Source organism: Eschrichtius robustus, chromosome 12, assembly GCF_028021215.1.
Source record: "Eschrichtius robustus isolate mEscRob2 chromosome 12, mEscRob2.pri, whole genome shotgun sequence".
NCBI classification, from domain to species: domain Eukaryota; kingdom Metazoa; phylum Chordata; class Mammalia; order Artiodactyla; family Eschrichtiidae; genus Eschrichtius; species Eschrichtius robustus.
In genome coordinates, this window is record NC_090835.1 from 94,528,014 (window position 1) to 94,552,610 (window position 24,597).

General features: G+C 38.8%; 1 protein-coding gene across 4 annotated transcripts in view; it reads right to left on the minus strand.

The window, feature by feature from the left end:
• The window catches only part of KDM1B (lysine demethylase 1B), a 56,746-nt gene that overhangs the window by 23,891 nt on the left and 8,258 nt on the right, over positions 1-24,597 (minus strand). For all 4 annotated transcript variants that reach the window (XM_068558780.1, XM_068558782.1, XM_068558783.1 and 1 more), the window contains 8 exons: positions 23,442-23,558; positions 14,090-14,128; positions 10,583-10,787; positions 8,640-8,824; positions 5,577-5,753; positions 5,128-5,202; positions 1,974-2,111; positions 913-1,084 (listed from right to left, as the gene is read on the minus strand). In XM_068558780.1, the coding sequence (XP_068414881.1) occupies positions 913-1,084; positions 1,974-2,111; positions 5,128-5,202; positions 5,577-5,753; positions 8,640-8,824; positions 10,583-10,787; positions 14,090-14,128; positions 23,442-23,558 (1,108 nt within the window). The remainder of the gene's footprint in view (positions 1-912; positions 1,085-1,973; positions 2,112-5,127; positions 5,203-5,576; positions 5,754-8,639; positions 8,825-10,582; positions 10,788-14,089; positions 14,129-23,441; positions 23,559-24,597) is intronic.

A 24,597-nucleotide genomic window follows, 5' to 3' on the forward strand; every position in this document is an offset into this window, starting at 1 on the left:
TCAGAGGAGAAGAATTGAGGCCTCCGGGGTGGCGGGGGAGGGGGGTTAGCAGCGTGGGGCAGTGGGGCAGGCGGGGAGAGAGGATAAAAAGAGGAGACAGACAGTCCCTGCTATTGAGAAATGTACCCCAAACCGAGACAGAGCGTATGCCAGGACGGAGACTTGAGACCCCTCGCATAGAAACACATAGCTGAAGCAAATTAATACCCTGCCAACTGAATTCAAATGCTCATACTGTAAGAAACTCCGACATGCTTCCAAGAATTACAAGTGAATACATTCAGGTCATGAAATTGTAGGTTAAATAAATACCAATTTAAGAAGCAATATAGTAAGATCTCAGCGGGCGCCCGCAGGGAAATGAGCTGTTACAGCCAGGTTTTCTAAAGGGTTGTGGTGAATATTGTCCATTTAGTACCAAAGCCTAAAAACTTTGAATTAAAATTTTTAAATCATAATACAGAGTCTTGCATTCTTAAACAAAATATACTGGAAAAAAATCTTAACCTACTGTCCTAAAAAGAAAAAGAAAAGAAATCCTTTCACACAGGAACTCTTATCTAGAAGAGTCATTATGTGGTGGCTTGTTATTCACATAGAGCTTACCACAGGCTTCCTTAAAAGTAAGCTCTTCTGGGAAATTGAAAATTAAACATTTAAATAATTTTTTTTAACACTGGCTATTGTGTAAAGACTTGTGTGTGCGTGTGTGCACGCACACACACACACGCATCTAAAGGTCCATGAGGCAGCTCTGCGACCCTCTGTGGAACGGTCAGTTCAAAAGGAACGCTCCTAAGGACTATTCTTACTGCATCCATCCAGGCTTGCGGATGAATGATGCTATCGCTAATCAAGCTTAGGTTAGAATGAGACTCAGATGGAACAATCAGAACACCATTCTCCCCATACCTCCTAAAGGGACATCTTGGAGCTGAGTCTTATCCTTCCTCCACTCAGAGACCACATCCAAGAGAGCATTAAAATGAAAATCCATGCGCTTGTCAATAGTGGGGTCAGTTATTCTTCCACCTTCCTGAATTAAGTCACATCTTTCTCCAAATTTATGCATGCTGATGCCAAGCTTCAAAATAATAAGAATAAGAAGGTGAAAAGTTTTCCCTGGAAAAAACAGGTACAGGTTCTAAGCTGAAATCAGACAGAGCTCTCATGGAGAAAAGGGTCTAGGACCTCTCAAAAACAAATGCTGATTGGGGAATGGCAGCAAAGTAAGGCAGTGAAAAACCAGCATGGAATCTGAGAATGTAAGGGTGCCAGCAACAGCTTCTATGCCACGCCCTCCACAGCTTTCCAGCCATATTTATCAATGTTTCAGACGCTATAGCTGTGCACCGCCTCTCCCTGCTCTGACATCCTATTTCCTCTAGGGAATCTCATGTGAAAGAGCACACAAACACACAAACACTCACAGAAGTTGAAATTGAATTGACTGTCAATAAATAGTTCAGAAAAATCCTTGGGCCTACCATAGGTCTTCAAAGACACTAGGTAGGTTTGCCTGATGAAAGATTTGATTCTCAGATAAACAATGAATACTTTTTTTTTTTTAGTATAAGTATGTCCCAAATATTGCATGCAAAATATCCTGTGTAATATTTGGGACATACTTATACTAAAAAAATTATTGTTGTTTATCTGAAAGTCAAATTTAAGTGGGCATTCTGTAATTTTGTTTGCTTAACCTGGCAACCCTAACCAAGTGGCCTGCAAATAATGCACAAATACAATTAAAGACCTTGGGGCGGGGGGGAATATTTTAAGTCCTCTAGTTCCACCTTCGCAGAAAGGAAGAACTATACTTGTTCTTGTTTACTTTTCAGAGGGCATGAGGGGGAAAGAAATCATTTTGGGGTTGTTACATATTATTTAGAAGCATATTAATACTGCACACAAGCAAACTGAGACAATTTTTTCTTTTCTTTATCTACAAGACAAATCTTAAAGAAACCCACTTGTTCGCACATGAGTGCTACTGGGTTGTTAATACAGCCGTTGACAATCTGGGCTCCTCGTCCCACTGTGACGCCTGTGAAAGACTTATCATCCCACACTCGGCCTCCAATTCTGTCTTTGGCCTCCAGGACAGTCACCTAAAAAGACAATCAGGGAAGCTGAATAGGATGCAGTATAAATGTACAGTGACATTGTTAAATGAGTTTCATATCTCATTAATGTATTATTATATTATTAGAGAAACAACTTTAAAAAGAGGGCAGTGTGCATATGATCCAGCAATCCCACTCCTGGGCATATATACAGACAAAACTATAATTCAAAAAGATACACGCACCGCTATATTCATAGCAGCACTAGTCACAATAGCTTAGACATGAAAACAACCTAAATGTCCAACGACGAATGGATAAAGAAGATGTGGTACATATATACAATGGAATACTACTTAGCCATAAAAAAGAATGAAATAATGCCATTTGCAGCAACATGGATGGACCTAGAGATGATCATACTGAGCGAAGTAAGTCAGAAAGAGAAAGACAACTACCATATGATATCACTTATATGTGGAATCTAAAATATGCCACAAATGAACTTATTACAAAACAGAAACAGACTCACAGACACAAAGAACAGACTTGTGGTTGCTAAGGGGGAGGGATGAATTGGGAGTTTGGGATTAGCAGATGCAAACTATTATATATAGAATGGATAAACAACAAGGTCCTACTGTATAGCACAGGAAACTATATTCAATATCCTGTGATAAACCATAATGGAAAAGAATGTATACATACCTATATGTATAACTGAATCACTTTGCTGTACAGCAGAAATTAACAAACTGTAAATCAACTCTACTTCAATAAAATAAATTAAAAAAAAAAAGAGGGCAGTGTGAATAGGAGCCAAAGTAGATGTTAAAAACAAACAACCCAGGCTCTAGCAAGGAGTAAATGAGTGGCCTGCTGGAGAAGCCCCTCAAACTGTTTCCTCTCAAATCCCAAAATGATAAGACTGGATGAACTAGCATGTGAAATGCATATTGAAAGCTTTTGTTAAATAGCATTCCATACATTAAAAGGCACTCTTAAAGATTAAGTTAAAGAGGTGGTTTTGTCCTATGAAATATCTATGTCTGTAGCAAAATTCCTTTAGCATTGTAAACAGGCCTTAACTTCCCTATGACTATTATTTTAAAAAAAAATCATATGTCATTATATCTAAGTATGGCCTCACAGGCTTGGCCAAAGCAGGTTGGTCCCACACCCAGACCGTTTTATCTCCTCCAAATTTCTGATGCTGGTGGTGGTGGAAGCTGCTCTCAGGTGGACAGTCCTGTGGCTCAAAGAGCTTCACTGCCCCTGGTTGTAGTAACTGAAAATGTGAATCCTCTTCAGGGCAAAACCAGTCCTTTCATTTCTGGATCCCTAAAAGCACTCCTTCAAATTGCTCCAGGAGGCTCCCCGAGCTAACCATCTCTTAGGAGGAGTGCACTTCCTCACCACGAGGGAAAGGGGTGGCCTCCCCAGGGTCTCCTTAGAGAAAGGGGAGAATAACAGAGGTCCCCTGAATATTCTTCTTCCTTGGACCTATATTTCTCATTTTATCCAACTAGAAAGGCTATAGCTTGTGATTCTCCCCTCCCCACCTTCTTTCTCTGACTTCAGATGAACTCAGAACCATCCGTTTCTAGTTTCTTTTTAGTCTATAAGAGGAAGGCTGAACATTAAAGACAGCACCCCTCCTAGACTTTGGCTAGGACTAACCTTCCTTGTAACATAATCTGTGGGTTTCCCAAGTGAAAAACGAACAAGAAACCTTGGCCCTAATATCTAATGCTGAAATACATAAATGACCAATTAAAACACCTCATAGCTTAATACCACTTAGACAATATTTTGAAATGCAAACACACTTCTCATACATTCAACTCAGATTCTTCTGTTTTGTCAGCAATATATATAGAATCCAAGATGTAAGTCTTACATTCCACCAAAAGGAGAACCTCTTAGGCAGAGCCATTGAAAATTTTCTCATTGCCGAAACTCCTCCAGCAGAGGAAAACGTTGTGAAAAAGAAGTTGTTTCTTTCAGCCAGAGAGAGTACAGCGAAAGACTAATTCAATTCTACCAAACTGATTTTCACGTTTGGTTTAACGGAAGACCAAAGTCCTTGCAAAACAAGTTTTTAAAAAAGGAGAAATGAATCAGACATAGGAAGTCCCAGAAATTTGGAAGATTTGAATGAATCTAACGGAAATTAGATACTGAATTGCACAATTTTTCTTTTTTTGTAATCGTCTCTATTTTGGCTAATTTTAATTAGATACTGAATTGCACAATTTTTGTTTTTTTGTAATTGTCTCTATTTTGGCTAATTTTGAACAACTAGAATAAGGCAACATACTAGATAAAACGAAATAATATCCTTCTCCTTGGGGAAGAAGGCTACCTCAAAAATATACAGTACTTTAAAAGTCACATAATTCTGTCTTAACCCTGGATTAACTCTTTCAATCCTGCTTCCAAAAGCAAAGATTTTTGTTTTCCAGAGTAAGGTTCAAAGTGTGGTTTGCATAAGAAAATGTAACTGGATATTTCATTAACTTTTATGCAGGAAATGGTGAATTTCCAAGCTGCTATTTGTTGTCTCAAACTATTGCAGAAACAAGGGCTTTTTCTTCGCTGCTGTGTCAATAACATGTCAAGAATTTCTGCTTTTTTTATTTTACTTTTTATTTTATTTTATTTTATTTTTTGGCCACACCACGTGGCATGCAGGATCTTCGTTCCCTGACCAGGGATCGAACCCATGCCCCCTGCAGCGGGGGCGCGGAGTCTTAACCACTGGACCGCCAGGGAAGTCCCAAGAATTTCTGCTTTAATATCATCTTAGAGTCTCTTGCGTCTTGCCCATCATAGTCTAAAATCCTCTCCAAAGCTGCTGGAGTTTCTATTTCCTCTACCTTTCTTTAATTAAACCAATTTCAAATTTTGTATCTTTTCTAGGATCTATTGTAAAGATATAAAGATATAATGTATTTAGCATGCTTTGCTAAAATCAGAAACTAGTTTCCAAGTCTTAGAACATTTGGACCAAAGGAGCAGTTAACCATCCGTTTCCGCCTCCATGTCCCCCAAATCTTACCTTAATTCCAAAGTTATGCAGTTGCCTAGCAGCTGCTAATCCTGCTGGACCAGCCCCAATAATGATGACTGATTTCTTTACCAAAAAAAAAAAGAGAAAGAAAAGAAAAAGAAACAAAAATCCAATTAGAGCAATGAAAACAATATAACAGAAGGTACTAACTGCCAAGCAACTGTTCGGTCATCTGTATTTCCTTGATGTCCTGTCTGTACAAGTTATTTCCCTAAGGAATACATTAGTACTTGTCCTGAGTCAGCCCTTCCTCCTTTCTACTGTCTAGAGGAACAGTGATTGATACTCTCTTCCCTTGGAGAAATGCATATTCTACAAAAGTCTTGCCTTATAACTTTTATAGTGCTTACGGGAGTTTTACTTGTATTATGAACATTAATGTACTAGCATTTATCACGACCGATGGTGGTAGTATTGCTAGAGCTACAGTCACCTACATTGTGGTAATCTTTAGGAAGAAGATGCTGGTCAGTGCCGACAGTGAGAACTCCTGTGTTGATGAGACCTTTCCTCGTCATAAAATAAAGTATCCTCTCCACTTCCTGAACACATCGGATGCGCACGAGACCCCGGACGATGATGTGAGGAATACATTTCTGAGGAGTAAGAGCTTCCTGTGTTTGGAAATAAAACCAAACTGTTAAAACCAACCAACCAACCAAAAACAACTCTTGGTTCCTCAGAAAGTGAAACGTAGAATTACCATATGACCCGGCAATTCCACTCCCATGTATTTACTGGAAAGAACTAAAAACATAGGTTCAAAAAAAATTCACAGCAGCACTATTCAAATTGCCAGAACAACCAAGTGTCCATCAGTGGATGAAAGGATAAAGGAAAGGTGGTCTATCCATACATGGAATATTATTTGGTCATAAAAAGAAATGAAGTGCTGATGCATGCTACAACAGGAATGAACCTTGAAAACATTATGCTAAGCGAAGAAGCTAGTTTCAAAAGGCCACGTATTGTATGATTCTGTTTATATGAAATACCCAGAACAGGCAAATCTTATAGAGACAGAAAGTAGGCTAGTAGTTGTCAGAAGCTGGGGGAAGGGAGGAATGGGGAGTCTCTGCTTAATGGGTGTGGAGTTTCCTCTTGGGGTAATGAAAAAGTTCTAGAACTACATAGAACTGAAGGTTACACAATACTGTATACGTATTTAATGCCACTGAATTATCCATTTTACAATGGTTAAAAGGGTAAAAATGGTAAATTTTATGTTGTGTGTGTTTTACTACAATTTAAAAAAAAAAAACACCTCTCCAGGTAATCGGAATCCATCATTTACCACTAAGATATAGTAAGACCAAAGGAAGGTCTGCCTGGAGAAGGAAAAAAAAGGAGAAAGGGACAAAAGAAGCACACAGCAATCTGCGTTTTATCACCTAAGTTTCCCCTCACAGAGAATGACTGACCCGGGGAGTGGGGAGGCAGACCATACCACAAATATATTCCTGACTCAATAAGCCACACAACAAAGGCCATTACAGAAACCCAGGATGCTGCTTGCACTGGCAGCAGAAAAAGCTGGAAACTCATCACTGATAACACAGAGGGGGAATGGGGCTTCCCTGGTGGCGCAGTGGTTAAGAATCTGCCTGCCAATGCAGGGGACACGGGTTCGAGCCCTGGTCTGGGAAGATCCCACATGCCGCGGAGCAACTAAGCCTATGAGCCACAAGTACTGAGCCTGCGCGTCTGGAGCCTGTGCTCCGCAACGGGAGAGGCCACGATAGTGAGAGGCCCGCGCACGGCGATGAAGAGTGGCCCCCGCTCGCTGCAACTGGAGAAAGCCCTCGCACAGAAACGAAGACCCAACACAGCCAAAAATAAATTAAAAAAAAAAAAAAAAAAAAAAAGACATGGGGGGAATGGACTTAGGAACTTGTAAAAAAAAAAGAAAGACTGCCTTTCTCTTTTCACCCCAGCAGCTTTGGCAAGGCCTTGGTCCGTTTCAAAGATTCAAGAGTAATGTGGCCTCTGCCCAGTGTCATGAAGTTAGAACAGGCTTGGGCCATGTGGGCAGTGGCAGAGGGGGGAGGGGGCCCACCCACCCCGGCCTCTCCTCTACTTGTCCCCAAGCTCCAGCTCCAACAGAACCTGAACACAGGAAGATGACTATATACTCAAAATGTGAAAGAAATAACGTGTACAACATTGGCTTGGATTGCTGCAGAAGATTAAAACACGTGTTTGTATTCATGACGTCAAAAAAAAAAAATCACGATGAAAGATCCTGCGCTCCGCAAAGAAAGATCCCGCGTGCCACAACTAAGACCTGATGCAGCCATAAAAATAAAATAAATAAAGATTTAAAAAATCATTTCAAAGTCTGACCCCTTTAAAGCAACCATATTTGAGTTTTCCCACTAGAGTATCAAATAGATACGATACTTGCTATCTTCTTATTACAAATTAAAATAGATCCACACTGATAAGTGGAGGATTATTTTTTTTATAAGATTCTTCTCCTGTATAAGTCAAATTTCAAAGTCAACTAAAAAGAAATGGGAAGAAAAATGAACCCAAGGCTGTTTCTGAAAAGTGCATCTTCACAACTTATTTACAGGAAATTCTGACCACAGTTTTGTTTAGTTCAGCAAATGTTTATTGAATACCTCCCTCAAGCCTGCTGGAGAGGAAATGAATAATTCTACCTTGCCCAACCCACTCACCTGGGTGTAATTCATATAAACTGCATTTATAGCCATAACTTAATCAAGTCATCTCAGACTGGAGTCTAATTCAGTGAAATACCAGGGTGGAACTGGAATATCTTTCTTTAATCAAGATTTCTTTGGCAGTTTTGCAAAATGTTCTGCATTCAGCAGTCACTCAAATAATTGCAGAAGAAATTAATAAACTGGAAAAACACTAGGGTCAGGAAAGCCTCTGCTTTTAAAAAAAAACAAAACTCGTGGTCCCACCCTGCCCACCCTCTAATCTACCTTCATCCCTTTCAAGGTGGGCACTGTGTGAGGGCCCTAACATTTATTCGGTCCCAGCAAAAAGCGAATCGCTGGTCTCAGATGCTTGAGGATAACCAGGTGAGTCAGAATCCCCGCCCTCGAGGGGTTTATAATCCAATCTTTAATGTTTTATTCTTTTTTCTCCTGGTATTGTCATTGGAACTCCTTGAACCAAATTTTGCACCATATAACTAGAGAGTGAAGAATTCTGAAGACATACGGTCTAAAGTGGTGGTTCTCAGGAAGGGGAGACTTTGCCCCCATTTGGCAATATCTGGAGACATTTTTGGTTGTCACAACCGGGGGAAGGGGCTGCTATGGCACGTGGTGGGTAGAGGTCAGGGATGCTGCTTAAACATCCTATGACGCAGAGGACAGCCCCGACACAGAGAGTATCCACCCAAATGTCAAGAGTCCTGAGGTGGAGACACCCGGATCCAAAGGTTCTGTCCACAGACAAAGCAACTTCTCTCCTTAACAGAAGTCTGTGTCCATGTGCTGTTGGCTAACACACCTTTCACTCACCTTGCAGTTAGTATACCACAGGGCAAGGATGAGGTTCCTCAGAGCCAGGTACATGGTGGGGTCTCGGGAATACTCTGGGAACTCATAGAGCTCATCCAGCTCCATCACGTCTGGCCTCACGCACAAGGCTTTGCCGCACTCGTTGGGCTGGTAGAAAGGCTGGAAGTACCGGTTCATGCCTGGAACTGAGAGAAGACGCAGAATGGGCAAACCTCACAAGCTGTAAATTCTAAATCTGGGTAAATTGAAGAGTAAAAAGAAACCAGAAAGGAGAGCCTAGACAAGCTCCCCAGTCTGTCCTACATAAATATTTCTACTTCCTCTGTCCAGTTAGACAAAATAGCCGTGAATTAAACAATTTTTTTTTCCCATTCTTTCTTCAAAAATTCAATTTCCGTGGCATGGAAATTTTTTTTTTTTTAATTTTTTGGCCACGCCACACGGCATGTGGGATCTAGGTCCCCGACCAGGGATCAAACCTGTGTCCCCTACATTGGAAGGACGGAGTCTTAACCACTGGACCACCAGGGAAGCCTGGAATTTTTTTTTTTAAATTTTTAATTGTGGTTAAAAAAAACACGTGCCATAAAATTTACCATCTTAATCATGTTTGAGTGTTACCATTCAGCAGTGTTCAGTATATTCACATTGTTTTCCAACAGATCTCCAGAACATCTTCATCTTGCAAGACCAAAATTCCAAACCCAACCGAATGCCAAGTCCCCATGGAAATATATCTTAAAAGAAACTTTCATTGGGATTTTTCTGATTATAAAATTAATAGGTTCACAAAAGTAAATAACAATCACTAACCACTGATAATCCTTGAGCGGTGTTAACATTTAGGAGTGTATTCTAACCTTAGTTCTGTTTCTATGAATAGAGAATATAAATATAACTGATATTTTTTTCTTACAAAGCCAGAAAAAAATGCAATAAAAAGGCTGTTTTTCCTACCTGCTTTTCAAGAACAGTGTCCCATGTCATTAAATATGACTTCAATGGACATATAACATTATCTTATTTATTATTTAACCACTCTCCTATTGCTAGGCATTTAAATTTCATCCAATTATTTCACTATTATAAGCAATGCCACACAAATCTTTGGACTCATTTTTGATAATCTTTGATAATTTATTTAGGATAAATTCCTACATCTAAAGAACATCTATTTTAAGGTTTTTGATTCATGCTGCCAAATTGTCCTTCATAAATGTATATACACTAATGGTATCTGAGTTGCCTGTTTTATTCCTCCTTCATTAACACTGGGATTTATCACTTCAGCTTTGATTCTGACCGCACCTGCATTTTTAGAGGGCCCAGTGTTATTAGTTAAAAACCTTAAGATAGGGCTACAATGTCAAAATCTACTTGCACCATCAAAGATGAAGTTTGTTAGCGTGCAGGAGATGATCTACAATTCTTGCTTGTACGCCAAGAATTCTGATGGAGAATTTTAAAGATCCCTTTAAAGTAAATGGTTATCAGTCTGCCTGCCTTGACCTGAAGTTTTTTTCAAGAGTGGGTTGTTTGGTTGAGATTAGCAATGGCATAATTAGCAGCAGAAAGACTCCGGGAGAAAAAAGAAGGGTGGCTCATAGAGTCAAAACTTTCTTCTGGCATGTCAGAGTGAGTAGGTACTATCATCAAATTATGCAGCTACCCAACTTTCAAAGAAATGCTCATTAAACTCCGTAGGCATGATTCCTGGACAAGTGTTACAGGCTTTCCCACTGACTGAGGGAAAAATTAACTGTCCAATATATACAAATGATATGAGCGATCCACAGTGAAACCAGATCCATGAAATAATGAGGCACTTTGTAGCAAGCTGCACACATTAAAAATAAAATCTTTTCCATTCTGCTCACCTACATATTTCCAGGGCAAGGGCGGAGGGAGGAGGGAAAGCAGGGAGGGCCAGGACCAGCTCTCACCCAGCACAGAGGGGACTGCCTTGGAGTGCTCCAGCTTCCCAGGACTGGTGTCGCTGGCCGCGCGGTGCGTGCTGGTGCAGGACGGGCTCATGCCAACGCAGTCGGGGTAGTAGGCAGAGAGCAGGGGTGCTGCCACGCTATCTTTCAGCAAAGGAGGTAGGATGAGCATGGAGTACCACCAATGGTTGGAAACTTCCGACACTCTCTGCAAGGGGGCAGAGCAAAACGAAGAGGGACAATGGCAAACAAGAAATGTACATGCAGAGTCAGCCAAAGACAGACGGTTCTCGTCGTGTCATTCATTCTCATTCATCCTTAACCCTTCTACTCTGCCTTCTCCCACTCCATAGTCCTAGGCCAGAGTTCTGCACAGGAAGATTTAGAAACAAAAAATGCCTGATGAGACCTGGAGAGGATGTTTCCTAGGCCGAGTTTTTTCAGATCTTCAGCAATGGCCTCCCCCTTTCCCTCCCTCAAAAAACCCCACCAACACCAGGTAAGTCTTAAAGCACCCCCACTGACTATACTGCAAGCCCAGGTTTGTTTAAGTCTGACATGAGAAACTTCTTTCTGTTCCGTAATCATTTATCACCCATCCCTTCCCCCTTTTAACTGAGGACCTAAAGATAACTGAAATTACAAAATTCAGCAGAAAAAACAATTCTCTGGAGTACCAGTCCAAACAGTACTGCTTTTTGCCAGAGGCTACTAAAAAAACTTCAGGGGGAAAAGTACATGATAATCATCAAAATAAAATGTTCCATGTAGAACTGAATTGAAAAATCTATTTTCAGTCGTAAAATATGTGATCATATTCCAGAGCTGATTTAACATACTGAGTCATTCGATCAAAGCAGCCCCGTGATGACTGACTATTGTAATAAAAATAAAATTTACCTGGCTTCTAAAGCAAAACTGCCACATATCCTATGTTAGGCAGCCTTTGCTAAACATGATCTTGAATGTACGCTCCAGGAATTCTAGGAATCTGATAGAGGAGAACTCTGGGCTCAGGGACCCTCTGATGTTAGTTATCCAGGCTCCATGCAAATGCCACTTGCCATCAAGCAGGGGTTTGTGAACTCAAGATGCATTTTATTTGCCCTTCAAAGTCCAAATCTGGGGCAAGCATTTTTCAGCTTACTACAAACCCTAACACCCCCCGTAAGTTACTCCCAGCTGCTTCACACATTTATTTTACTTGCCCGGCCCATGAAGGCTTTTCAGTTTGCAATCTTTGTTCTCAAGGCTTGTTTTAGGTTTGGCTACCCTTGAGCAGCCTGTGCTGGACCAAAAAGAAGGAAAGCTTCAGTTCCTTCTCCAACACACCAGGGCTGCCTCTATGGACCCCCTTCCTGGCTCAGACAGAGTAAAACTGGGTGTTCAGATCCTGACGCTCGAAATGGACCAAGTAGAGGGCAGAATGCAGGTGCCTTAAAAAAACAAGAACCCCCCAAAATAAAATAAAATAAACCAACCAAAAAAAAGGGAGAAAAAAGAGAGGAAAAAACAAAAACAAACCACGCACCCAAGCGCTTCCCATTCTAATCCACTTCCTGGGCCTTGCAGCTGTGTTGGGAAATTAAGTCAGGACCCAAGAGAGACCCTGCCATCGCTACCTGCCCCAGGCTTTCTTCCCCTTGGAAGCCCACCTGAGGGCACGCCAACCAGCCTCTGGTTTAGAGTAGGAGAAACTCAGTGACTAGTAGACAAACATGTGGTCTCGCTATTCCGAGGGCGTTAGCACACTCAGCATTCCGGGACACCTGACGATAATTTTGTCGATATGCCATCAAATGTTCCACTCTCGCTTTTAATATATATACCACTGAAGAAACTGTGCTGGATATAGTCAGTCTATTAGCATATTTAATGAAATGCCCACTACACTCAGTTAAAAAGTTGTCTCCCCAAATTCACGTCTACCCAGAACCTCAGAATGTGACCTTATTTGGAAACAAGGTCTTTGCAGATGTAATTTGTCACACTGTAGTAGAGTGAGCCCTAAATTCACTCTAATGTGTCCTTATAAGAAGAGAAGAGACACAGGGACCGGGAGACACACAAGAGGAAAAAGGTCATGTGAAGATGGAACAGAGATTAGAGTGACGTGGCTATAAGCCAAGGAATGCCAGGGATTGCTGGCAATGCCAGAGCTGGAAAAGGCAAGGAAGAATCGTCCCCTAGAGACTTCAGTGGGAACACGGCCCTGCTAACAACCTAATTTCAGATTTATAGCCTCCAGAACTATGAGACAATAACCTTCTGTTGCTTTAAGCCCCCCAGGTGGTGGCAATTTGTCCCGGCAGCCCTAGGAAACTAATACAGGCACTCAAAATTTAGAAACTGCTTTAAAGGTAACCCCAGAATCCATACGAATAGAAAAAGGGTAGCAGGTATAGGTGACATGGCTATAAACCTGTTCCGGACTCTTTCTTAACCAAAGACAAAAATAAATAACGGGCAGATGAATATCCAGGGACTCTTTCAAGCTTTTTAAAGTTCTTATGTCCCAAGAATATGGCCTCTGGCCTAAAGTTCAGACTCCTTGCACGCAAAATGGTCTGAATACTAGGGAAAATATTCTTTAAGGTATTTGTAAGTGTATTTGAAGTTATTTTTTCCTTTCTTTCTGTAATGTCATCCTGTCTACCCTAAATCCAGAAATTATTTAGGCCACTGCTTTACTATGGAAATGTTTGACGGTACAACTGTTCTTTTTTTAAATGTGTGTGTGTGTGTGCGCGCGCACGCACACGCGCGGGCATCTCACACAGCCCTTTATGTAACAGAACAGATATGCTAGGTGTCAATTCTCCCTTTGCCTAAACATCAGTCACAGTCCCTGGGTTTCAGACACCTAGAAAAACTACAGACTATCTTGGATCGCTGTAATGCAGAATAACTCAGAAACTCAGAATTTTAAAAAATCATTTTCTGAAACAGCTATTGGATCTAGCCATGTGGCAAAACTGGCCAGCTCAGGTAGCAAAGTCTCCTAAGACAAATGAAATGTGATGAGGCTCTGCCAGCTGCTTCCCCTTCCACATCTGGGCAGGGATGGGACAAAGCAGTTATGCTGAGGTCACAATACACAAGAACACTCTCACAGCTGAATCTCGGCCAAGACCATCAAATTATGGGCCTCTTGTTCTTTTCCTGGAACGATTCAAGTGGAGAGAAGGTCATAAAGTCGCCCTTGAAAAACAAGTATAACAAGTCTGGTCCCTGCAGGAAGGCAAGGTGTCCGTTTCTTCCGTTTTGTTTCCTTTTAACATAGAGCAATAACATTTTAGTTTTTTTTGTTTTTTTTTTTAAGTTGGGAGAGGATCACCCACAATACCACTATTGCTAGCATTTTCATCATGTTATCCTGTTAGATTAAAACCCCTTGGATCAGCAAGCAAAAAAAGAGAGATACTCATAAAACTGTTACTGTCATTTACTTATAGCACTTATCACTGAAGGCGTGACGCACTCTAGTCTAGAACATGCAGAAATACTCACTAGATCCTCTGGAAGGGAACAATGATCTGAGGTCTCAGGCTGCAAAAACAAAACAAAAAACAAGCATTAATTAGGTTTAATTATAAAATATAGTCTTAAGTGTCAATTACCTTCAATAAGATACCCCTTTTCACTGATTAGACTGGTAAAAAAAAAAAAAGTGTGATAAAACACGGCATGAGTGAGGGTGCGGGGAAGACAGCCTCTCTTGTAAGGATGTCCTGGGTGGAAATCTAAAAGAATGTAACCACTCTGCAGAACAATTTGACAAAATACGAAACTTTTAAATGCATGATAATTTGGCATTATCTTGTATAACTGAAGATGTACATAGTGTAATTGATTCCACATTCACAAATTCAGCCAGGCTTGGATTAAAAATATTCAAACAAAATTGCAGAAAGTTCCAAAAAATAAAACCTGAACTTGCCATGCCCCAGCAACTATTTACATAGCATTTACACTGTATGAGGTACTATACATAATCTAGAGATGAATTAAAGTATATGGGAGGATGTGCATAGGTTATATGCAAGTACTATGCCATTTTATATAAGGGACTTGAGCATCTTTGGATTTTGGTACCTGCGGGGTCCCGGAACCCATCTCTGCAGAGATGACTGTATATGCCCAGCAATTCCAGCCTTGCTATACAGACATACCTCAGAGACATTGTGGGTTCAGCTCCAGACCAACCATTGCAATAAAGCAAATATTGCAATAAAAGTGACTCAAACAAATTTTTTGGTTTCTCAGTGCATATAAAAGTTATGTTTACACTATGCTGTAGTTTACTAAGTGTGCAATAGCAAAAAAAAATTACCATACATACTTTAATTGAAAAATACTTTATTGCTAAAAATGCTAACCGTCAATGCAGGGTTGCCACAAACCTTCAATTTGTAAAAAAAAAATGCATATCTGCGAAGCGCAAAAAAGCAAAGCACAATAAAACAGGGCACACCTGTATTTTCTAGAGAGACCCTCATCCATGTGCACCAAGAGAAGGATTAGAAAACGGTCAAAGGAGCACTGTTCGTAAGAGAGAGAAGCTAAACACAGCCCAGAAGTCCATCGAGAGTAGAATGGAGAAGTAAACGGTATTATAGTCAAGAGGATAAACTACAGCTACCTGTTACAACATGCATGCCCCTCACAAACATAATGGTGAGTGAAAGAAGCCAGACCCAAGAGCATACATACTGTCTGACTCCATTTACATGAAGTTCAAAAGCAAGCAAGACAGCCATAGTGTTAAGTCAGAGGGGTAAGTAGAGATCCACAGCCATACCACCCTGGATGTGCCTAGTCTCTCTGGTCTCAGAAGCTAAGCAGGGGTGGGCCTGGTTAGTACTTGCATGGGGGAGAAGAGTTAGTAGGTAGTTACTCTGGGGAGGCAAGGGATGGACTCTGTGAGTGAAAGGGGGTGCAAGGGGGCTTCTGAGGGGTTGGTAAATGTTCAGTTTCTTTACCGGGAGCTGGCTAAATGGGGACTCTGAAAGTTCACTGAGCTATGCATTTTGAGTTGTGCATTTTCTGCTTCTATGTTATATTTCAATGAAAAAAAGTTACCTAAATAAACTGAAGACTGGCATACCATATGGCCTGGGAAATCTGGCCCTTGGAATATATTCCAGAGAAACTCTTGCATGTGTGCATGCACTAGGAGAGATGTGCAAGAACGCTCACAGAGCACTGTGTGTAGCAGCCCAAAACCAGAACAACCCTCACACCTATGAACAGGAGAACAGACATGTTGGGGTAGAGTCACACAATGCAAAACTACACAGCAGGGAAAATGAATGAACCAGACCTGCAGGCATCAACATGGATGCAGCTGAAAAACCTCAACGTTAAGTAAGAGAACAAAGCTGCAGAGGAATACACACAATAGGATACAATTTACAACCAATATAAAAATATGCAAAACTGTACACGTTATTTAGGGTTTCATACATATTTATCAACTCTGTAACAAAAAGCAGACGAAAAATAAATACAAAATTCGAAATACTGTTTGCTCCTGTAGGAGAGGCGGAGGAAGAAAACTACTGGGGGGAACACAGGGAGTTGCAGAGGCACTGGTAACGCTCTGTTTCTAAAACCAGGTTGGGGGGTACACAGTGAGTGTTCACCTTCATCCTTTATTCCTCACACACAAGTTATAAATACTTTTTTGGGTCTAAGAATTATTTCATATTAAAAACAACTGGATAGGGACTTCCCTGGTGGTCCAGCTGTTAAGAATCCACCTTCCAATGCAGGGGACACGGGTTCGATCCCTAGTCGGGGAACCAAGATCCCACATGCCGCAGGGCAGTTAAGCTTGTGTTGGGCAACTACTGAGCCCACACACCACAACTACAGAGCCCACATGCTCTGGAGCCCGCACACCACAACTAGAGAGAAGCCCGAACGCCACAAAGAAGGGCCTGCGTGCTGCAATGAAAGATCCCGTGTGCCACAACTAAGACCCAAATGCAGCCAAAAATAAATAAATAATATTTAAAAAAACAAATAAACAAAAAACTGGATATACTCTGACACAGTAATTTTATTTCTAGGAACTGATCCTACAAATACACTGAAAAGTAGCACAGATACAAAGCTATTCATTACAGCACTCTCACTAACAGTAAATGTTTAAATGTCACCTAAATGCCCTTCAATCACACCAAATTCATCATGACATATCCATTCAGTGGACTATTTATTACACAGTCTTTAAAGAGAAAGAGATCTTTACATACTGAAGCATACGTAAAGATCTTTAAGAAGCATCTTTAAGAAATATTAAATGACAAAAGGCAAGCTCCAAAACAGTGTGTGTTGTTTGCTACAATTCTTTTTAATGTTGTTCTACAAATAAACCTTTCCAGACTTTGTCCTTGACAGAAGACCAAACTGAAAACCAAAAGGACTCTGGGTCAATAAACACCATTTAAATAAATATTTCAAAAGTTCAGGCTATGGGTGGTAATCAATCGGAATGGAGCAGGAGAGTCTCAAAGGAGGATTTCTTGGGCGGGGGGGGGGGGGCATTTAAAAGATGTGATACCATCCTTAGAGGCTGGGATTTAAGAAGATCATAAAGCCTTCAACTTGAAGATGGATGGAAGAAGAGAAAGGCATTTAAGTTTTTCAAAAACAAGGACTCTGATACCTCAGAGCTCTCCTGGAAAAAAGTACTTGATGTTAAAATACATCCAAGCAGGTGATGAATCAAAATAATGGGATAGAAGGAACTGTAGTAAGAGAAATTGTGGGGAGCAGTAATTGCACATAAGTGCAAGAGTAAACAATGAATGGGATATGGTCACAGAAAAAAAGTGATATTCCAACAGAGCAAACTAAACTAACACAAAACAGCAAAACCCTAACAAAAATGGGAGAGAGAAAAAGGGGAGGTGGGCTGAAGTATGGTGTCATTTACTTTTCCCTTTGTCTTAGCAGGGTGTCAATTGATACAACCTAAAATTAAAACATGCAATTTTGTTAAAAAGCTAGAGCGATTCCAACTTATCCTCATCATGTATTTTCTTAACCTTTTAGGGAGTATTTAGAAACTACCATTTCTTGAGATGAAGAAATAACTGTCCTATGTCCAGCAATTTCTTATTTCACTTTGGCTTCTTTTACTTACTTTAAATTATGTTGTATTGAACTGAATCATTTTACATAAAACAAGCATATACAGTACTCCTCCTTAATATGAAGTTATCTATCTGCCAGGCCTTCTCCTTGTATACATGCATGAATTCTCTTGAATGAATCTCACTTAATAATGGTTATTTCATGATGATGACTGCATGAATTTTTTTAATCACCTTTTTTTCTATATTGCTTGAATTTTTCAATGATAAACAAATATCATTTGTCTGAAAACAAACCCATTCTAAAGAAAACAGACTTTTCAAAAATTACATAAATTGAAGAAATTGTAAATGACACACCTGAAGAAAAATCACGTGATCAAAAAAAGCGACATGGATAATCTGAACAATTAGTAGAGATGAAGTCAAAGTTAGATTCAATTATCAGCAAGTGAAAAAGAGGAGAGATTATGGATAACTCTAAACAGTGGTTAAACCAAAGCTAGTCAAAGCACAGTACAAAATGATTTTAATGTTAATATAAAAATCACACCTAATATTTAGTAAGGTAACATTAGTATGCAAATATTCCAATATATATATTTTTAGAACTGTTCAGAAACTTCGCAGAAATAGGCTGAGTGAAAATGACCCAAAGGCTAGTATCTATTAAAACAGTCTGCTATTTTTGACTGCTCCTTGGCTGAACTCTTCTTCAAACATTATAATAATATGCCACTGAGTCTACTTTTCCCTTGAGAAGTAATCTGGAGCACAGGTGCTGGTTAAGTTCAATGCAACCATATTGTTCCCGCCAGCTGGACATGCTCCCCTTCACCACACAAGCTCAGGGTACCTTCATCACTCAAACCCCAGTTTCCTTTGGTATACCCACTCAGTGTGGAAAATCAATTACCCATTCCCTCGGGGTAAGCCCCCTCCCATTTTTTTCTCTTCTGTCCCTCAGAGAGGTCTTCTACTCTGCAGGTTGAGCTCAAGAATCAATTTAGGGCTAAACTGAAAGGTTTTAGAATAGGATTTGTTAATTCCAGGACCCTGACCCCTGACCCTGAAAGATCAACGCTTTCCACTCTTCACTCCCAAATCACCAATATCAACAATAAAAGGATTCCACCATAAATACCAGTGGCATTAAAAGGAGAATTAAGATAACACTGCAAACAGCTTTAAGCTAACAAACTTGACAATGTAGATGAAACAGACAAATTTCTTGAAAAACACAATGTTCTAAAATGGATAGAATAAACCACCTAAGTAACTATGTATCTGTTATAGAAACTGAATTTGTAATTTCAAAACTTCTCACAAAGAAAACTGGCCCAAATGGCTTCACTAACGAATTGTACCAAACACGAAATAAGAAATAATATTAACCATCCACAAACTTTTCAGTAATAGAGAAGGAAGATATACTTCTCATTTCATTTTATGAAGCCAGTGTAACTCTGACAGCAGAACCTGACAAGAACATTACAAGAAAAGAAAATGACAGAGACTATCCCTCATGAACACAGATACAAAATCCTTAACAAAATATTAGGAAACTGAATCTAAAAATACAATGAAAGGATAACACATTGAGAACAAGTGGAATTTTTTTTCCCCAGGAATGCAAGGTTGTTTCAACATTCCAGAATCAGTGTAATTCACCACATTAACAAAGGAGAAAAACTGTATGATCATCATAAAAGATACAGAAAAAGTATTTGACAAAATCTAACATCCTTTCATAATAAAAAGTTCTCAGCAAACTAGGATTACAAAGGAACTTCCTCAATCTGATAAAAGGCATTTGTGAAAAGCCACAGCCAACATTACACATGATGATAAAACACTGAACACATCACTCCTAAGGTCAGGAACAAGGCAAGGAGGTCTGCTCTTCCACTTCTATTCAGCACTGTACTGGTGGTCCTGACCAATGCAATAAGTTAAGGGAAAAAAATGAGCAAAAGGATAGTTTTTTAAAAGAGCAAAACAGTCTTTATTCACAGTTGATATTGTAGAATTCCTCCCACCAAAAAAATCTACAAAAATATAAATGGAATTTAAAGTGAAGTCAACAAAGTCTCTGGGTATAAAGTCAATAATGCAAAATTAAATTGTATTTCTATATAATTGCAACAAACAACTTGAAAAGTTAAAAATAAATTCTACTTACAATCACAGAAAAAATAAGTATCTAGAAATAAATTTAACAGAATACATTCTTGGTGAAAACTAGAAAACACTGTTGGGAGAAATTAAAGACCCTGAAAAGATGGACAGACAGACCACACCCATGGGTCAGAACAGGGGTCGAGAAACCTTTTATTTATTTACTTTTTTGAATTTTATTTTATTTTTTTATACAGCAGGTTCTTATTAGTTACTTATTTTATACATATTAGTGTATATATGTCAATCCCAATCTCCCAATTCATCCTACCACCACCACCGCCCCCCCGTCCCCCGCTTTGTGTCCATACATTTGGGGAAAACTTTTCTTTAAAAGGCCAGATGGTAGATATTTTAGTCTCTGTGGATCACATGGTCTCTGTTGCAACTACTCTGCCATTGTAGCATGAAAGCAGTCATACACAATACATGATGAATGAGCATGGCTGTGTTCCAATAAAACTTTATTTACAAAAACAGGTGGAGGGGGCCAGATTTGACCCATAAGCCATAGTTTGCTGACCCCTGGATTAGAAGACAAAAAAATGTAAAGATGTCAATTCTCCTTCAAATAATTTATAGATTCAATGCATTCCAATCAAAATCCCAAAAGTTTTTGTAAATACTGACAAGTTGATAACAAAATTTTTATAGAAATGTAAGGACCTAAAATAGCCTAAACAATCTTGGAAAAAAAAAAGTTGGAGGAATTTATACAACCTGACTTACTATAAAGATACAATAATCAAGACAGCAGGGTACTGGGTTAAGGATAAACAAAGAGATCAACGGAGTAGAGTCCAGAAATTGGCTACAGGTATGGGCAGCTGATTTTTTTATAATGTTGCCAAAATAATTCAATGGGGAAAAAAATTGTCTTTTGGACAACTAGATATTTATATGAAAAAAAATTGAATCTTGACCTATATCTTACATCAAAACCAAAAATTAACCTGAGATACACTAGTATCCTAAATATAAAGGCTAAAATAATAAACCTCCTCAAAGAAAACATAGGAGACTGTCTGTGCAAGTTGAGAGTTGCAATGATTTTGCAGAAAAGATACAAAAAGTTCTAAGCATAAAAAAAACATGGATAAATTAGGTTGCAAAATTTAAAAACTGCTCATCAAAGGATCTATTAAGAAAATGAAAAGGCAAGACAAAGACAGGGAAAAATATTCAAGTTAACATATCTCATTTCCAGATTACACAAAGAACTCCTACAAGACAAGACAAACCCAGTTTTTAAGAGACTTGGACAGATATTTCTCCAAAGAGGAACTATGAATGGCCAATAAGCATATGAAAAGATGTTCAACATCACTAGTCATCAGGGAAATGCATTTTAAAACCACAATGATAAAACAATACATACCCACTAGAATGGCTAAAATTAAAAAAAAAAAAAAAAAAAAAGTACCACCACCAAATGCTGTAGTCTGGTACAACAACTGTGGAAAACAATTTGGTAGTTTCTTACACGTAAATTTACCATATGACTCAGCAATTTCCTATGTATTTACCCTTCAGAAATGAAAACATAAGTCCACAAAAACACTTGCACAGAATGTTCATACAGTTTTATTCATAACAGCAAAAAATTTTAAACAACACAAATGCCCTTCAACAGGAGAATAAACAAATTGTGATACATCCATACAATGGAACACTGCTCAGCAATAAAAAGGAAAAAACTACTGATCCATGCAAGAACATGGATGAATCTCAAAAGCTGTTTTACTCAGTGAAAGAAACCAAATGCTAAAAAGTATATACTGACTGATTCCATCTTACAAAGCTCAAGAGCAGGCAAAACTCTGTTTAGGGTATGGTGATCTAAATAGTGTTTGCCTCTGGAGGGAGGGAAGGAAATGACTGGAATTTTTTAGGGTGGTGGAAACATCGTGTATCTTGACTGGGGTACTGGCTACATAGTGTGGACATTATCCAAAACTCAATGAAATTCAATTAAGATCTGTGCATGTAATTACAATATGTAATTATACCTCAATTTTAAAAACAAGACGTAATTTTACGTCTATTAAAAATATCACCACTCAATGTAGGCAAGGTTTTGATAAAATGATCACTCTGAGCTATAGTTCTTTAAACCTTTAAAAAGTTTTAGATGTTTTATCAAGTGCCTTAAAAAAATGTGCTTACCCTGGCAGTCCAGTGGTTAGGGCTCCGTGCCTCCACTGCAGGGGGCACGGGTTCGATCCCTGGTGGGGGAACTAAGATCCCACCTGCCACATGGCACGGCCAAAAAAAAAGTGCCTACCATAAATACATAATCAAAGCACAAAAAAAGTTCTAGCAGGATAAATGAGTCGTTAAGAATGCTTATCTATTAGGGTGGGAAGGAAGAGATGGTTAAGGGGCGCTTTCATTTTTTATTTGTATATTATATGTGTGTGTATATATTTACATATACATACATATATTCAATTTACTTTTTTTAAACCCGAGATTATATTAATGTAATAACTGTGTAAAATTTAAAACAATAAAACACAGAACTCCTAAATGTTCATACCCTTTTTCTCACCATTTCACTTTGCAAAATCTTCCAAATATATTTACAATAATTATGAGTCACTTTAATAATATTTGTATCTTAAATCCCAGGCTTTTACAAACTTGATCATAAACGTTATAGAGCTTTTCATCATTTCTTTAAAAAGAAAATATTTTGCTCGTGATAACTGCATATCTTCGTGAATATACAGCAAACCACTGAATTACACACTTTAAAAGGGTGAATTTTATGCTATGTGAATTAAATCAAAATTTTCAAAAAAGAAAGCCTCTTGCTTCTGAGATTACAATGATTCCTAATATTCTTTAATGTACTGATGGAACTAGAGACATTTTGTAGATGAATGCTTTAACACATTTAAGCAATAAACACATTTTTAAACGCGAAGTAATTATCAAATCTCAAAACAGGCACACTATACCAACTATGGAAGACTGCTAACAGCCCAAACATATATATCTTTTTCGCCTTACTAACAGGATCCTAATTTTGATCCTGTTATAAAATATTTTCTTCCAGTTATAAAATATTTTATAAAATATAAAACATGCAACAGTTATAAAATATTTTCTTCCTTGGTCCCTACTGCTGTTCAGAGTAGCTGCATGATCCTATTCTGGCCAATGAGCTATAAATAGAAATCTACTGCTGGAACTTCCAGGAAAGCTCCTGGTTTCCCAATAAAAGAGGGAGAGGCTTGGCTTGGGATACCCCAGCCATTCCCATCTTTTCTGCTTTGAAGTTGGAATGATGGCTGACAGTGCAGTAATGATCTTGTGACAGAACTGGAAACTAAAAGGAGAGTTCCTTGGATACCTACACCAACTCTGGACTGCCTGTTTCTAAACTGCTTATAATGAGAGAAAAATAAAAGCCTTAATTGGTTAAGCCATTGTAGTTGAGATTCTGTTATACGTAGGACAATATAATCCTGATACAATGATCAACAGAGTTATTGAAAAATATACACCATTATTATTTACTGATAACTAAACTAACACATCAATTAATTCAAAAGGAAAACCAACAGAGATCATACCTTAACAGCAGTATTTGGTTTCATACCACATCGGTACGTCTTTGCTATCTGTGGAGTCAGCTGGATTTCCTTGGTAAGTTGCCTCCATTTTCTACACTCAGGTTTTGTACATTGAACCTAGATGGAAAGTTAAGAAGTCAAGATCAATGGGTTGGCACCTCCTGAGCTAGCATTTCTATCTTCCACCTCTCACTTTGCCACCTTCTTCACATGATTTGGTCAACAACCGTTCAGCACTTCCAAGTAAATACCTTTTCTTCCCCTTGCACCATCGCCACCCATAAAATCCACTTTTACCCCATCAGTCTAATTTCTGATTCAATACTAGCTCAGGCCCCGAGAAGTGCAAAAGGGGATCTTAGTACCGTTGTCAGAATGGCTTTCTAGCTCTAACCTAAGGAAACAGAGTTAAATTTAGTTGCAGGTAGTCAAAAAGTGTCACACTAAATGCAATGTGGTATCCTGGATTGCATCCTGGAACAGTAAAAAGACACTAATGAAAACACTGAAGAAATCCAAATAAGTCTGTAATATACTTATTAGCACTGTACCAATGTTAATTTCTTAGTTCAAAATATAATCCTGGTGTGTTAGATGATAACAGTAGGAGAAACTGGGTGAAGGATATACAGGAACTCTGTACTATCCTTGCAAATTTTCTATAAATTTAAAATTATTCCAAAATAAAAAAGCATGCAGATATCCATCTGCAGAAGAATGAAGTTGGGCCCCTACTTAATACACATACAAAACTTAAAATGGATCAAACACCTTAATGTAAAGAGCTAAAATGATCAAATTCTTAGAAGAAAATATGAGTCAATCTTCATGACCTCAGATTTGGCAGTGGATTCTTAGATATGACACCAAAAGCACAAGCATCAAAAGAAAAACTAGATAAATTGAACTTCATCAAAATTTAAAACTTCTGTACACTAAAAGACACTATCAAGAAGTGAAAAGACAACCTAAAGAATAGGAGAATATATTTGTAAATCACTTATCTGATCAGGGCCCAGTATCCAGAATAGATAAAGAACACTCACAATTCAACAACAAAAAGACAAAGAACCCAATTTAAAAATGCGCAAAAGACTTGAATAGACATTTCTCCAAAGAAGATATACAAATGCCAGCAAGCACAAGAAAAGATGCA